Source organism: Apodemus sylvaticus, chromosome 9 (genome assembly GCF_947179515.1).
Source record: "Apodemus sylvaticus chromosome 9, mApoSyl1.1, whole genome shotgun sequence".
NCBI lineage: Eukaryota > Metazoa > Chordata > Mammalia > Rodentia > Muridae > Apodemus > Apodemus sylvaticus.
Genome location: NC_067480.1, coordinates 73207998 through 73224570, shown reverse-complemented (window position 1 = coordinate 73224570; position 16573 = coordinate 73207998). Strand labels below are relative to the sequence as shown.

The 16573-nt window shown below is 41.7% G+C and overlaps 1 protein-coding gene across 2 annotated transcripts in view; it reads right to left on the bottom strand.

The window, feature by feature from the left end:
* Nucleotides 1-15934, bottom strand: part of Adgre1 (adhesion G protein-coupled receptor E1) — a 99652-nt gene extending 83718 nt beyond the window's left edge. Inside the window, exons 1-2 of one of the 2 annotated variants that reach the window (XM_052192080.1) lie at nt 15755-15934; nt 9881-9943 (exon numbers count right to left, since the gene is read on the bottom strand). In XM_052192080.1, the coding sequence (XP_052048040.1) occupies nt 9881-9943; nt 15755-15785 (94 nt within the window). In that variant the 5' untranslated portion in view covers nt 15786-15934. The remainder of the gene's footprint in view (nt 1-9880; nt 9944-15754) is intronic. The other variant, XM_052192079.1, reaches the window with a different exon arrangement.
* Between the last annotated feature and the right edge of the window lie 639 nt (nt 15935-16573).

The window sequence follows — 16573 nt, the reverse complement described above, 5'->3', positions numbered from 1 at the left end:
TCTAAACACTAAATGCACAAAACAAAGAATATTAAAAGCAGTAAGAGGAAAAAGTCAAGTAACATATAAGAGCAAACCTATCAAAATTATGCCAGACTTCTCACCAGAGATGATAAAAGCTAGAAGATTCTGGGGAGATCTCATACAGACCCTCAGAGAACATAAATGCCAGCCCAGACAACTATATACAGCAAAACTATGAATTACCATAGATGGAGGAACCAACATATTCCACAACAAAAACAAATTTACACAATGTCTTTCAACAAATTCAGCCCTACAAAGGATAATATATGGAAAACTCCAAACACAAGGAGGGAAACTACACCTTAGAAAAAGCAAGAAAGTAATCTTCTTTCAGCAAACCCAAAAGAAGATAGCCACACAAACATAAAAATAACATCAAAAATAACAGAAAGCATCAGTAGGTTTTCCTTAATATCCCTTAACATCAATGGTCTCAATTACCCAATAAAAAGATATAGACTAACAGACTGGATACATAAAGAGAACCCAGGATTTTGCTGCATACAAGAAATACACCTCAGTGTCAAAGACAAATACTACATCAGAGTAAAGAGCTGGAAATGTTTTTACAAGCAAATGGTCCCAAGAAACAAGCTAGAGTAACCATTCTAATATCAAATAAAATCGACTTTCAACCAAAAGACATCAAAAAAGATAAGGAAGGACAGTTCATACTCATCAAAGGAAAAACCTACAAACTCTCACTTCTGAACATCTATGCTCCAACTGCAAGTGCACCCATGTTCATGAAAAAACTTTACTAACACTCAAAGTACAAATCGCACCTCACACAATAATTGTGGGAGAGTTCAACACCCCACTCTCATCATGGAAATAGAAACTAAACAGAGAAACAGTGAAACTACTAGAAGTTCTGAACCAAATGGATTTAAAATATATCTAGAGAACTTTTCACCCTAAAACAAAAGTATATACCTTCTTCTCAGCGCTTCATGGTACCTTCTCCAAAACTGACAATATTGGTGGCAAAACAGGCCTCAACAGATACAAGAAGATTGAAATAATCCTATGCATCCTATCATACCACTATGGATTAAGGCTGGTCTTCAATAGCAACAAAAACAACAGAAACAGCTTCCATACACATGGAAGCTGAACAACGCTCGACTCAATGATAACTTGGTCAAGGAAGAAAAAAAATAAAGATTTTTTAGAATTTAATGAAAATGAAGGCACAACACACCCAAAATGGGACACAATGAATACAGTGCTAAGAGGAAAACTCATAGCTCTGAGTGCCTCCAAAAAGAAACTGGAGAGAGCATACACTAGCAGCCTAACAGCACATCTGAAAGCTCTAGAAGAAAATTAAGCAAATACACCCAAGAGGAGTAGACAGCAGGAAATAATCAAACTCAGGGCTGAAATCAACCAAGTAGAAACAAAAAGAACTATACAAAGAATCAACCAATCCAGGAGCTGGTTCTTTGAGAAAATCAACAATATAGATAAACCCTTAGCCAGGGGAACAGAGACAGTATCCAAATTAACAAAATCCGAAATGAAAAGGGAGACATAAGAATGGAAATCTAGAAAATCCTAAAAACCTCATCATATCCTGCTACATAAGCCTTTATTCAACACAACTGGAAAATCTTGATGAAATGGACAATTTCCTAGACAGATACCAAATACCAAAGTTAAATCAGGATCAGATAAACAATCTAAACAGTCCCATAACCCCTAATGAAATAGAAGCAGTCATCAATTGTCTCCCAACCAGGAAAAGCCCAGGACCAGTTAGGTTTAGTGCTGAGTTCTATCAGACTTTCAAAGAAGACCTAATACCAATACTCTCCAAACTATTCCACAAAATAGAAACAGAAAGAACACTACCCAATTCATTCTATGAAGTCCCAATTACTCTGATACCTAAACTACACAAAGACCCTATAAAGAAGGAGAAATTCAGACCAATTTCCCTTATGAATATCGATGCAAAAATACTCAATAAAATTCTCACAAACTGAATCCAAGAACACATTAAAAAGGATCATCCATCATAATCAAGTAGCCTTCATCCCAGTGATGCAGGAATAGTTCAATATGCAGAAATCCATCAACATAATACACTACATGAACAAACTCAAAGAAAAACAACATGATCATTTCATTAGATGCTGAGAAAGCATTTGACAAAATCCAACACCCTTTCATGATAAGGTCTTGAAAGATCAGGAATTCAAGGCCCATACCTAAACCATGACCATAGTAAAAAGCAATATACAGCAAACCAGTAGCCAACAACAAACTAAATGGAAAGAAACTTGAAGCAATCCCACTAAAATTAGGGACTAGACAAGGCTGCCCACTCTCTCGATACCTATTCAATATAGTACTCAAAGTTCTAGCCAGAATAATTAGACAACAAAAAGAGGTCAAAGGGATATGAATTAGAAAGGAAGAAACAAAATATCACTATTTGCAGATGATATGATAGTATACTTAAGTGAACCCCAAAACTCTACCAGAGAACTCCTAAACCTGATAAACAACTTCAGCAAAGTGACTGGATATAAAATTAACCCAAAAAAATCAGTACCCTTCCTATACTCATAGAATAAACAGACTGAGAAAGAAATTAAGGAAATTACACCCTTCACAAAATAGCCACAAACATATAAAGTATTTTGGTGTAACTCTAACCAAACAAGTGAAAGGCCTGTATGACAAGAACTTCAAGTCTCTGAAGAAAGAAATCAAAGACCTCAGAAGAGAAAAATATCTCCCTTGCTAGTGGATTGGCAGAATTAATACAGTAAAAATGGCCATCTTGCCAAAAGCAATATACAGATTCAATGCAATCCCCATCAAAATCCCAACTCAATTCTTCATAGAACTAAGAGGAGCAATTTGCAAATTCATCTGGAATAACAAAAAACCAAGGATAGCGAAAACTATTCTCAACATTAAAAGAACTTCTGGCAGAATCAGCATCCCTGACCTCACGCTGTACTACAGAGCAATAGTGATAAAAACTGCATTGGTACAATGACAGGTAGGTAGATCAGTGGAATAGAATTGAAGACCCAGAAATGAACCCACATACCTATAGTCACTTGATCTTTGACAAGGGAGCTAAAACCATCCAGTGGAAAAAAAAAAAGACAACATTTTCTTGCTTTTTTGTTTTTGTTTTTGTTTTTGTTTTGTTTTGTTTTTGTATTTTTATTTTTTATTAAGTATCCTCTTCATTTACATTGCTAATAGTAAAACCTTTCCCAATTTTCCCCTCCCAAAAGCCCCCTCCCCAAATATTCCCTACCCCTCCAACCACCCCCTGCCTCCATGTATATGCCCCTCTACCCGACACACTCCCACCTGCTCCCACCCCCACCCCACCCCCGTCCGTTTCCCTTTGTTGGGGCCTCTATTGAGCTTTTACCTGATGAAAGACCACTCCTCCCACTGATGCCCAACAAGGCATTCCTCTGCCACATTTTTGGCTGGAACCATGTATACCCCTTGGTTGATGGTTCAGTCCCTGGGAGTCTTGGGGTGTCTGAGTGTCCAAAGTCATTGTTCTTCCCATGGGGCTGTAAACCCCTTCAGCTCCTCTGGGCCACCCTCCAGATCCTCCATTGTGGACCCCAAGCCCAGTCCAATAGTTGGTTGCTAGTTTCTGCCTCTGTATTTGTAAGGCTCTGGCAAGGCCCCTCTGGAGACAGCCATGGCATGCTCCTTTTGGTACACGCTTCTTGTCATAGTGTTGGGGTTTGGTGACTGTTTATAGGATGAATACCCAGGTAGGGCAGTTGCTGGGTGGCCTTTACTTCAGCCTCTGCTCCACACATTGCCTCCCTTATTGCTCCTGTGAGTATTATGTTCCCTTTCTCAGAGGAACCATAGCACCCTCACTTAAGTCCTCCTAAAGACAGCATTTTCAACAAATGGTGATGGTTCGCCTGGCATTTAGCATGTAGAAGAATACAAATCAATCCATTCTTATCTCCTTGTACAAAGCTCAAGTGGATCAAGTGGATCAAGGACCTCCACATAAAACCAGATACACTGAAACTAACAAAAAAGAAAGTAGGGAAGAGCCTTGAGCACATGGGCACAGGGGGAAATTTCCTGAATAGAACACCAATACTGTATGCTCTCAGATCAAGAATTGACAAATGGGATCTCATAAAATTGCAAAGCTTCTATAAGGCAGAGGACACTGTCAATAGGACAAAACAGCAACTAATAGATTGGGAAAAGATCTTTACCAATCCTACATCCTCTAGAGGGCTAATATCCAATATATACAAAGAACTCAAGAAGTTAGACTCCAGAGAATCAAGTAACCCTATTAAAAAATGGGGTACAGAGCTAAACAAAGAATTCTCAACTGAGGAATACCAAATTGTTGTGAAGCACCTAAAGAAATGTTCAACATCCTTAGTCATTAGAGAAATGCAAATGAAAACAACCTCACATCAATCAGAATGGCTAAGACCATAGACTCGGGTTACATCAGATGCTGGTAAGGATGTGGAGAAAGAGGAACACTCCTCCATTTCTGGTGGGATTGCAAGCTGGTATAACCACTCTGGAAATCAGTTTAGCAGTTCCTCAGAACATTGGACATAGTACTACTGGACAACCCAGATATACCAAGAAGATGCTCCAACATCTAATAGAAACACCTGCTCCACTATGTTCATAGCAGCCATATTTATAATAGCCAGAATCTGGAAGCAGCCCAGATGTCCCTCAACAGAGGAATGGATGCAGAAAATGTGATACATTTACACAATGGAATACTACTCAGCTATTAAAGGTACTGAATTCATAAAATTCTTAGGCAAGTAGATGGATCAAAAAATATCATCCTGAGTGAGATAACTCAGTCACAAAAGACCACACACTGTGTGTACTCACTGGTAAGTGGGTATTAGGCAAAGTGCATGGAAGACCCATGATACAGCTCATTAACCACATGAAACTCAACAGGAAAAAGACCAAAGAGTGGATTCTTCAGTCCTACTTAGAAGGGTGAACACAATAATCAAAGTAAGTAAAGTGTGGGAGGGACTTGAGAGGAAGAGAAGAAGGGGAGGGAAAAGGAGGGGAAAGTCAGGTATGGGAGATGGGGGACAGAGAGTCAAGAAATTGATTGAAGGTGAATAGCAATGGGGGCTGGGTAACTGGGGGTAGCAACCAGAAAGTCCCAGATGCTAGAAAAGCAAGAGCCTCCCAGAATCCTATGAGGAAGACATTAGCTGAAATACCCCACAAAGGGGAGGGAGAACCTGTCAAGACCATATCCAGAGGTTAGGCATGGCCCCCTGGTTGAGGAATGGTGCCACCCACCTTTCTCCAAAATTGTAACCCAGAATTGCTCCTGTCTAAATGAAATATAAAAAGTGGAGCTGAGACTGAAGTAAAGGCCATCCAGAGACTGCCCCACCTGACAGTCCAACCCACATGCAGACACCAAACTAAGACACTCATGCAGATGCCAAGAAGTGCTTGCTGACAGGAGCCTGATACAGCTGTCTCATGAGCAGTTCTGCCAGATCCTAACCAATACAGAGGTGGATGCTCTCAGACAACCATCTGAGTACAGAGACCCCAATGGAGGAGTTAGAGGAAGGACTGAAGGAACTGAAGAGGCCTTATCTGGCATCAATGGAAAGGGAGGCCCTTAGTCCTGTAAAGGCTTGACGCCCCAGTGTCGAGAAATGTTAGGGCAGTGAAGTGGGAGTGGGTAGGTGGGTGGTGGAGCACCCCCACAGAAGCAGGGTAAGGGGGGATGGGATACGGGGTTTGCCCAGGGGAAACAGGAAAGGGGGACAACATTTGAATGTAAATAAAATACAAAAAAGAAATGAAACACTAAAAATAAAATAAAAAATAAATTTAGATAGATAGATAATACACATATATGAAATAAAGCTGTTTCATCTGAGATATCCCTAAAGGTCCATTAGTGGCAGACATAGCTCAGAAGTAGCCAACACTTGTCCAATTGGACTTAAGGTCCACAAAACAGGAGGGAAATCATGCCTCATATTGTAAAACCAGCCAACTATCCTGGGCTAGTGAAGTCATGGGCCTTAAAGGAGAGCCTGCCGCTGCTGCTTTACTAAACAAGCATAATTCCTAACTGCATACCAAATGTATCCTTATACCAACAGATCATTCTAGCTCTCCTCATCAAAAAAGCATCTCTTTGAAGGAGAGAAAGACCATAACAGAAAACCACAGCACAGCTGCTCAAAGTGCAGAGATAACTTAATATAGGAAGCCTAGCCCCTAAGGATACATCTACATCACAACTGCACCTACGACTCAGGGAACATCATAGAACACAGGGTGGAAAGATTGCAAGATCAGAGGACCAGAAAGTGTGCTGAGAGAGTCTGTACCCAAGAAGTTACAGAGACCCTTCATCTATGATACCTCAGCAGTACAGCTGCCTAAAATGACCTGGGAAAGGATAGCAACAGTAGACACACTAATGTGGAAGGGGGACCCTCATGGTCCCTCACCCCTAGATAAAGAAGTATAGATAACCAAGGAATGTGGTGAGAGGGAAAATTATTCTTCCCAGGGAATACATACAAGTAACATTAAATGGACTAAGCAGGTTACCTTAATGTGAGGGGTGCTATCTGTGTGTGGGGGGTATGGATATGGAGGTATATATGTGTGTCTGTGTGTGTACGTATATATGTATATGTTGGGATGTGAGAGGTATAAGTGTGATATGTATATGTGTGTATGGGGGTATGTGGATGTACGTAGATGTGTGTTTGTATATATGCATATGTCAATATGTAAGGAGTATATGCGTATATGTGTGTATGGGGGTATATGAATATATGTAGATGTGTATGTGCATTTGTGGGTGTTTGTATATGTACATATTTGTGGGAGATATGTGTGTATGTGTATAAATAGGGAGTATTATATATGTGGGGTGGCATGAATATGCATGTGTGTGTATATCATATTGGTATTTGGGGGGAGTATTTGTGTATATTATGTTTATATAGAGAGGGTATGTGTATATGTGTAGGTTGTGTTATGTTGGGGAAGTTCTGTGTGTGTATGTGTGTATATATGTGTGTATGTGTTTGTGTGTGGTATGTTGGGAGAGGGTATAAGTGTGTGTGTTTGTGTGTGTTGTGTATACCGATAACACAATTAAAGACAAGAAATATAAAGAGTGGCAAGTGTAGGAACATAGGAGGGGTTGAAGGGAAAAAAGAGAAGAGCAAATGATATAAATTAATTTAATACTCAATTATTTTTAAATAAAAATTAAAAGAAAAATAGAGAGAACATAAAGTTGGAAGGGAACGTGATAAGGAAGACAAAGGAAGAATTGGAAGAAAGTGAATATAGGTGTTAATTTTAAATAAAATGCTTAAAAATAACATTACTTTTAAAAGAGGCCATAGACCTAGGAGGCAGGGATGAGGGTGGTTCTGGGAGGAGACAGAGGAGAAATGAGAGGTAAATGCAATCTCACAGCGTCTATGTACGATATTCTCAAAGAATTAACAAAAATGTCATAGTTTCAGGTAAATTGTCTTAATTATGTAACAAAATGCCTCACAAGAGCCCCTTCAGGAGGGAAGGGTTGATTTTCAAGGAAAGCACTCTGACAGGAGCAGAGGCCACATTGCATCTGCAGTCCTGAACCAGAGAGATAAATGATTTTCTGCAGAGATAAATGGTTCATCCAGTCCAAGACCCACAATTGTGGGGATAGCCATCTAGGGGAGATGAGAAAGAAACGGATCATTTTGCATGGCTGTGATGGATAGACTCTAAACAAGAGAGTTCATCTCAGAACTGATTCTTGTTATGCCTGTCCTGTCATTATCAAGTAGTATGATGATCCCTGGACATTAGCCTACCCCATTAGGCAGATTTTCTGCAGTTCAACAAAGATGTACTATCTTGTAGCAATGCAATGTAGAGAAATAGATGATTTCTTAATTCTTAATAATGATTCTATGGAATTCCGTAATTTATACAGATAATTTTGAGCCCTCTATGTTTGGAGGCTGAATTAGACTTGGTAAACCTTCATGTGTCACAGGCTAATTGCACTAAGATAAAAAAGAAAGCTCAACATGGATTTATGATCGTGGAAAACATTCTTTTTATGCTAGCTATGAAACCATTATCTGATAACTAAACGTCATAAACTGGAAATGAACAGTTTATTGTAGGTGCAAGGGCAGAAACTAAAACAATAACTGGACTCGTCTATACCAAACCTCTAATCTAATGAGACACTAAGCAGATGATTTGCCTCTTGACAAAACCATGCTAACTTAAGACACAAGAATTGCTGTTTTAAACTCTTAACTAATCTATGGAGCTAGTGACAGATAATGAATGCTTAATTAGATAAGTAGTCTTTAATGGAAACACATGTAAAACATCTCTGTTGCAACTTCTTATTCAATTTATGGCTTGAACTTATGTTTGAACTTGTGGTGAACTTTTGAAAAAAAGTTGCTTATAAAACCATGTGATCGTGTGTCCTGAAACAGCGCAAGAACTAGGGGCAGTGACAGTAAGAGAGCAGAGGGAGCAGCGAGACTTCTTATTCGCATGAGACAGGATTTTCCTTAACAGCAGGATTCTTCATGCTGGCGAGGACAGAGCTTTTCATACACAATAAAAAGGCAGAAGTTTTCTTTCTCTAAGCAATAAAGGTTGGAACTTATTTTTTTATTCAGAATGGGTGTGTTCTCTCTGTACTGGTGCTTGCTCAATGAAACCTTCTCATGGGGGCTTTTGCTCCATCTACCAAATACGTGTGTGTGTGTGTGTGTGTGTGTGTGTGTGTGTGTGTGTGTGCCTAAGTATAGGTGTGTGTATGTAAGTATGCATGAATACGTGTGGAGCAGATGAGACAGGTGGTTGGGCCCGACAAAATATGTGAATGTGTCTCTGTGTGTGTATAATATCGTGTATTTCTATGCATATTGCCTGTGTAAACATTTTTCTTTCTGCAAGCATGACTTTCTTTTCCTGGTTCACTAAATATTAGTTGCCACAAGCCTCTCTCTTCCCTTTCCAGTTGAGAGGAAAGGAACTTTAGCAATACATCCTCTACTCAATTCCTCAAGCTCTGTCCTTGTTTATAAAGTATGTGAGAGCTAAGTTTTCCAGTGCTTATTCAAGCATGGAGTAAATAAAAAGAGAATAAAGTAAGTAATAAGAGAGATAAAGAGTTAAATTTCCCCCACAAACAGTAAGAACGAGCTATGTTTCCTTCTGGCCTGCATTCACTGCTGCATCCCACTTCAACCCATTCCATCCAGGCAGGCCCCCAGCACTCACCAACCACAGATGGAGATCCCTATCAATAAATATAAGTCAAAATAAACCTCTTCCCTTTATAAACTGATTGACTCAGATATTTATTGCAGTCAAAGCTGAATTACACAGACCCAAAACAAGCTCAGATCCAATAGCCAGGTTTGATTATGGAATTCCAGAATTACAAAACAGAAAAGGACATCCTAATGTCTCTCTTGCTGTCTCCAAAACAAGAATTAGAGAACAAGAAAAGGCAGGGACTTATATTAGAAGAGAGGCCTTGTAGCATCCAGTGACAATATGCACGCATGTCTCTAAAGCCCACTCTTGAGGGAACTGAACACCAGAGAGGTTATATATCTTGCGTAGGGTTGCACAGTAATTTTAGAGCGTGAAGGAACTGTCGTGGAGCAGGAACCAGGAGACCTACGTCCCAGTGCTTCTTTCTTTAATTCCATTTCACAAAGTGTGAGGGTCATCTGCTGGGACACAAGAGCTCCCTCCAAAAAGCACCTTGTTCAGGCCGGTCATTTGTTCTCTTTAAGTGACTCACCTTTAAGACTTTGTCCCAGGGTGGGAAGTGTGGTCATCCCCCATCTGTGCACCCCACTGAAGCCTGTGAAGAGGAGGAAACAGCATAAACTCAGCTGTGCTCAAACCATAGCCTTGCCTCCTGTAAACCAGTTAGGCAAAGCTGGATGGAACCCCCACTGAGGAATCTGTGTCATTTTGCATAATTTTCAGAGTGCTCCTGATTTCTTTGCACTTTGTTTTGTTATGGTTTTTGTTTTTAAGGGGTACAGTGTCCACACAGGCTAAAAGGATCCCCTGGAACTGGATTTACAGGTGGATGCAGGGTACCATATGGGTGCTGGAACCGCAACCCAGGTCCTCTTCTAGAGCAGCCAGAGCCTTACCTGCAGAGACATCTCTCTGAACCCTACATTTTGTTGGTGTTGCTACTAGTGGTGGTTTGTGTATTTGGGAGTATGCTCCAGACGGTGCTTGTGCCCCCCTCCATGGTCTGCCTTTATCTCCCCTCCCACACCTGCTGACCCTTCTCTTTCCCAACTAACCCTGTCTGTCCCCATTTTCATGCCTCTTTTTGTGTGGAGGTCTTGTTTTGTTTTTAATTTTTATGCTTCCCTAAAAAGTTTGTCATTTCTTTGTGTGAGCATATCTAAAATCCTTTCCTGCAGCACTTTCTTTAGCATTTTAAGAATTTCATTGTAAGGCAAAGGACACAGTCAATAGGGCAAAACGGCAGCCAACAAGTTGGGAAAAGATCTTTACTAACCCTACATCTGATAGAGGGCTAATATCCAACGTATACAAAGAACTCAAGAAGTTGGTCTCCAGAGAATTAAATAACCCTATTAAAAAATGGGGTACAGAGCTAAACAGGGAATTCTCAACTGAGGAAACTCAAATAGCTCTAAAGCACCTAAAGAAATGTTCAGCATCCTTAGTTATCAGGGAAATGCAAATCAAAACAACACCTTACACCAGTCAGAATGGCTATGGTGAAAAACTCAGGGGACAGCAGATGCTGGAGAGGATGTGGGGAAAGAGGAACACTTCTCCATTGTTGGTGGGATTCCAAGCTTGTAAAACTACTCTGGAAATCAGTTTGGCGATTCCTCAGAAAATTAGACATAGTACTATCTGTGGACCCAGCTATACCACTCCTGGGCCTATACCCAGAAAGTGCTCCTACATGTAATAAGGACACATGCTCCACTATGTTCATAGGTGCCTTATTTATAATAGCCAGAAGCTGGAAAGATCCCAGATGTCCCTCAACAGAGGAATGGATACAGAAACTATGCTATATATATATATATATATATATATATATATATATATATATATATATATATATACACATATTCACGATGGAGTACTATTCAGCTTTTAAAAACAATGAATTCATGAAATTCTTAGGCAAATGGATGGAACTAGAAAGTGTCATCCTGAGCGAGGTATCCCAGTCACAAAAGAAAGCACATGGTATGCACTCACTAATAAGTGGATGCTAGTTCAAAAGCTCAAAATAAACAAGTTGCAATTCACCCAGCACAGGAAGCTCCAGAAGAATGACTTAAGTGAGGGAGCTATGGTTCCTCTGAGAAATGGAACAAAATGCTCACAGGAGCAACAAGGGAGGCAATGTGTGGAGCAGAGTCTGCAGTAAAGGCCACCCAGTGAGTGCCCTACCTGGGGATTCATCCTATAAATAGTCAGCAAACCCCGACACTACGATGAGAAGCATGTACCAAAGGGAGCATGCCATGGCTGTCTCCAGAGGGGCCCTGCCAGAGTCTTATGAATCCAGAAGCAGAAACTAGCAACCAAGCTTGGACTGAGCTTGGGGTCCCCAACGGAGGATCTGGAGGGTTGTCCGGAGGAACTGAAGGGGTATATCACCCCATGGGAAAAACAATGACTTCGGACACCCAGACACCCCAAGACTCCCAGGGACTGAATCATCAACCAAGGGGTACACATGGTTCTAGCCAAAAATGTGGCAGAGGAATGCCTTTTTGGGCATCAGTGGGAGGAGTGGTCTTTGGTCAGGTAAAGGCTCAATAGAGGCCACAACAAAGGGAAACAGATCGGGGGTGGGGGGGAGTTGGGGAGGAGGTGGGACTGTGTCTGGTAGAGGGGCATATACATGGAGGCAGGGGGAGGGAGAAGGGGGAGGGAATCGTTGGGGAGGGGGGCTTTTGGGAGGGGGAAATTGGGAAAGGTTTTACCATTGGCAATGTAAATGAAGAAGATACTCAATAAAAAAAAAAAAAAAAAGAATTTCACACTGGGTAGGAACCTGAAGGCAGGAGCTGATACAGAGGCCATGGAAGGTGCTGCTTATTGAAAAAATGCCTTAGAGTAAAGATCTCATGGAGTCATTTCCTCAGCTGAGGCTCCTTCCTCTCTGATGATTTTAGTTGCTGTCAGGTTGGCACACAAAACCACCCAGTACAGATGTAACTGTGGGCAAGCCTGTAAGGCATTTTCTCAATCCGTGATTGAGGGGGGAAGGCTAAGCCCATCATGGGTGGTGCCTAAGACTTGTGGTCCTGGATTCTATAAGAAGCAGGCTGAGCAAGCCATGAAGGCATGTCAGTCAGCAGTGCCCTCCATGGCCTCTGCCTCAGCTCCAGCCTCCAGGTTCCCACCCTGTTCGATTTCCTGTCCTGGCTTCCTTCACTGATGAACTATGATGTGAAATGTAAGCCAAGTAGACACTTTCTTACCCAATGTGCTCTTTGACCATGGTGTTTCATCACAGCAATAGTAACCCTAAGACAATAAATAATCTTAAAGCTACCCATCCTGCTCTCCCATGAAGTTTTAATCCCACAGTGACCAGTTCGATCTCATGAGAAATAGACTAGATGGGAAGAGTATTGCCTCATCTTCTGCAATACTGAGTCAGAGTAGGGAGCTGGGGAGGACCAGGAGAAGCTATGTCTTCCAGCATGATTTTACTTAAAGAGTCATCTCAGCTGTGGCAGCCTACATGAAATCTGCAGAGGCAAGCCGGCCAGCATTCTAGTCTGGTCCCATCCTCAGCTAAGGATCCCCTGAGACTCAATGGCTGCTGAGAGGAGAATCTGCTTGCTTCAGGGACAGGCCCCAGAAGGTCACCTGCTCTCCAGTTGGATGGCCCTATGCCCACATGCATCTAGGAAGCACTTACTCATTTCAGTGGTTCTTTTTTTTTTTTAAGTAGGACATGATGTTAGGGATGGTCACAGTGAAGAGAGGTCTGAGAGGAGTTGTAGAGTAGTATGAAGGTATATGTGATCAAAATGACTACATTTATGTATGAAATCCTCAAAGAATAAATTAAAATATGTTTAAATAAATAAACATATTTTAAGTTTATTCTTGAAAAGATACTAAAATTATTGCTTTTATATGTATAAGACACATGAGCATATAGTGTGTGTGTGTGTGTGTGTGTGTGTGTGTGTGTGTGTGTGCAGACTAGCTGTTTGCTGTGGTTTGGTTATGAAATGTAACCCACACAATCATGTGTTTAACCTATTGGTCACCAGATGGGTGATGGTGAGGAAGTTTAGAGATGAGGCCGCGGAAAGGAACCTGAAAATCTGTATGCCAGTCCAACTTCTTAGCTCTTTGCTTTACAGCCAGCAAGTAGAGAACCGTGCCAGTCCTACAATCCAACCATGACTCTTCAGAGGCTTCTGCAACATGGCAGACCATACCGTGTCAAATTGTGAAGCAAAATAGGTCCTTCTTCCTTTATGTTGCCTCACAGTTTATGTAGCCACCACTACCATCATCATCTTTAATCATCTGGGTAGTGCCACCTGAGTAGCCACCACCATTATCACCACCTGTGTAGTGACCACTGTAAGTACCACCTATGTATTACTGTAATCAACCTCATGCGTCATAGCTGTCATCATAGATTTTATTTTAGATAGGTTCTCATGTAGCCTAGGCTGGTCTCAAACTCAGTATGTAGTGGAAGACTACCTTCAACCTTTCATTCTCCTGCCTCTACCTCCTAAGTGCTGAAAAAGTATGTACCAACACACCTGTCATATGCAGTGTTGGGAAGGAAACCCACAGATTTATGAATGCAATGAAAGCATCCTGCAAAGTGACACACATCAGTTGGTAGGTAGATAGATAATAGATATAAAGAAATGAAAGATAATAGTGATAAATGATAGATGTGTATTTAAGTAGATAATTGATAGAAAATAGACATGCAGATTAGATAGATCATAGATGAATAGGTAGGAAAAATATAGATAATAGATTAAATAGATAGATGAGATACATACATTCATGTATGTATACTTGTGTATACTCATACATGCATTCACATATATGGATACTCGCATATACACATGCATACATATTTAAACAGAAGATAATATGGAAAGCTTTTAGAAAGACATTAGGCCACACAGACACCCATCCAGACAGTGGGTAGAACACTGACCACACAAGCATGAAAAACTAATTTCAGATATCCAGAAAACACACAAGTTTAGCCATAGTGCATGCCTATAATCCCAGCATCTCTACAGTAAGATTCAAGGCAGAGAACGCATAATCCCCAGAAGCCAGAGAGTCAGCTAGTCTAGTGTACAGTGGAAACTCTTTCTCTGCAAGATAAAAGGTATGGACCAACACCCAAGTTCTTCTCGGCCTCTAGGGTTACGCTTGTGCCTGTATATGTGTATGTGCATGTGTGTATGTGTGCACACACACACTTTTAATGTTTGGGTATTTTCTAACTATGTCCTCACTAACAATTTATGCCCTGGAAAAAGTTATTTCAACACTCCATGACTCAGTTTCTCCTCATCCCTAAAACAGGAAATCTGTATCTCCCATCTTTAAATTTAAAGCAATGAAAAAATTCTTGCAAACATACAAGAAAAGCAGTGCAGTGGAAGATCATGTAGTGAAACACACTGATGCCCAAAACAAAAGCAGCAGGAGCCAGAAAAAGACGGTGCAGGCCCCAGTCTATTTCCAAAATGGGACTATCTTTCCTGACTCCCCACAGCACCAGCCATGGCTAAGAGTTTAAACAAGGCCAGACTTGCTCTCAGTATTTCTTTTTGTATTTGTGAGTACACATGTGCATTTTGTGTACATTGCATGCCCGTGTGTGCATTGCATTTTGTGCAATGCATGTTGCGGGTAAGCATGCACATGTGTGTACAGGCATGTGGGGACCAGAGGATGACCTCACACACCTTTCCTCGAGTCCTATCTACCTTAGTTGTTTAGAGACTGGCTTTCTCACTGATCTGGAGGCCACCAAGTAGGCTAGGCTAGCTGGCCGTCAAGAACCAGGGATCCTCCTTCTCTACTCGCCAGAGCCAGAGGTAGGAGTGTGCAGCGTCATACATGCAGCTTTTAAACATGAATTCTGGCATCAAACCCAGGTCTCTGTGCTTGAAGGACAAGCACTTTACACACTAAACCGTTACCCAAGCCCAGCAAGTTACCTCCTTCACTCCCATGTTCTACTCCGTGAGCTATGGCTGATAATGAAGTGTTATGCAATGGTGAGGGGATGGTCTCCATTGCTATGTGGGCATCCATACCCCTTGCACCATTCCAGAGGATCTAGATACACACACAGGAGCCTCGCAAGTCTACTCCATGCTAAATTCTAACTAGAACTGAGATAGCTCACAAACACAGATATGTCAAATGAACAGCTACAGGAAGATCTGCCCAGGTGAATGGACTTCCCTGAGTCAAGACATTTTGTCAAAGGTCTCCCAAGGTAAGGTTTGCTGTGTGTGTAGACCCGAGACATTAGCCTATGGGCTGGGCCCCTCTGAGGCTGGCCCTTCTCTCTGCAATCTGTTTCCAGCCCACACCTCAGCCACCCCTACCTTGACCCATTCAACCTCATACTCACCCCAGAAGAGAAGCAGCCAAAAGCCCCACATTGTACTGTGGCAGTCATTTAATGAAGAGAGCCTTCCCTTTAAAAGCTTGCTTTGTGGGGAAGGGAAGGGGTGGAACCAGCGTTGCTCAACAAAGCCAGAGTCTCAGCGGCTTTCTGCTGAGTTGCCACCATCAGTGGGCAGCCTAGCAATCCCCTAATTTTTCCCTTAAATCTGGCTGGTGTATACATTTCTCCCTCTCCCCCACCACCTCTTCCTCCCTCTCTCTCTCTCTCTCTCTCTCTCCATTTCCTTCCCTTTTTCTCAATATCTCACCATCTGTCCCATCTCTCTCACCCTGCCCCCCATTTCCTCTATCACTTTTTTCAACACTACCATCCCCCTCCCACCTCTCATTCTCTTCTTTCGTTGCAGCAAACAGTGAGATCGCATGTGCTGCCCACTGTGATGTCCATCCCAGCAAAGGCATTCTGCATGTATCACCAGGACCCATGGGCTTGCTGTCCAGAAAATTCAATTCTGCCATCATGGCAGCCTTGTAGAATACACACACACCACATACACTCCACCCAAGACACAGACAGACAGGCAGGCAGGCACAGAGAGGCAGAGACAGAGAGAGACCATCACCACCACCACACACCACACCACATACACCAAACCTTACACAGCTAACACACAACCATCACCATACACTCACCACACCATACCACACACACCACAAACACCACATGTGTAAACAACACCTTAGAAATACAGAAGCCAAGTTATATGTTAGCCGAGGTCTCCTAGGTGAAGGCTCTTATGCAAAGGTCCTAGTCAAAGTAGCT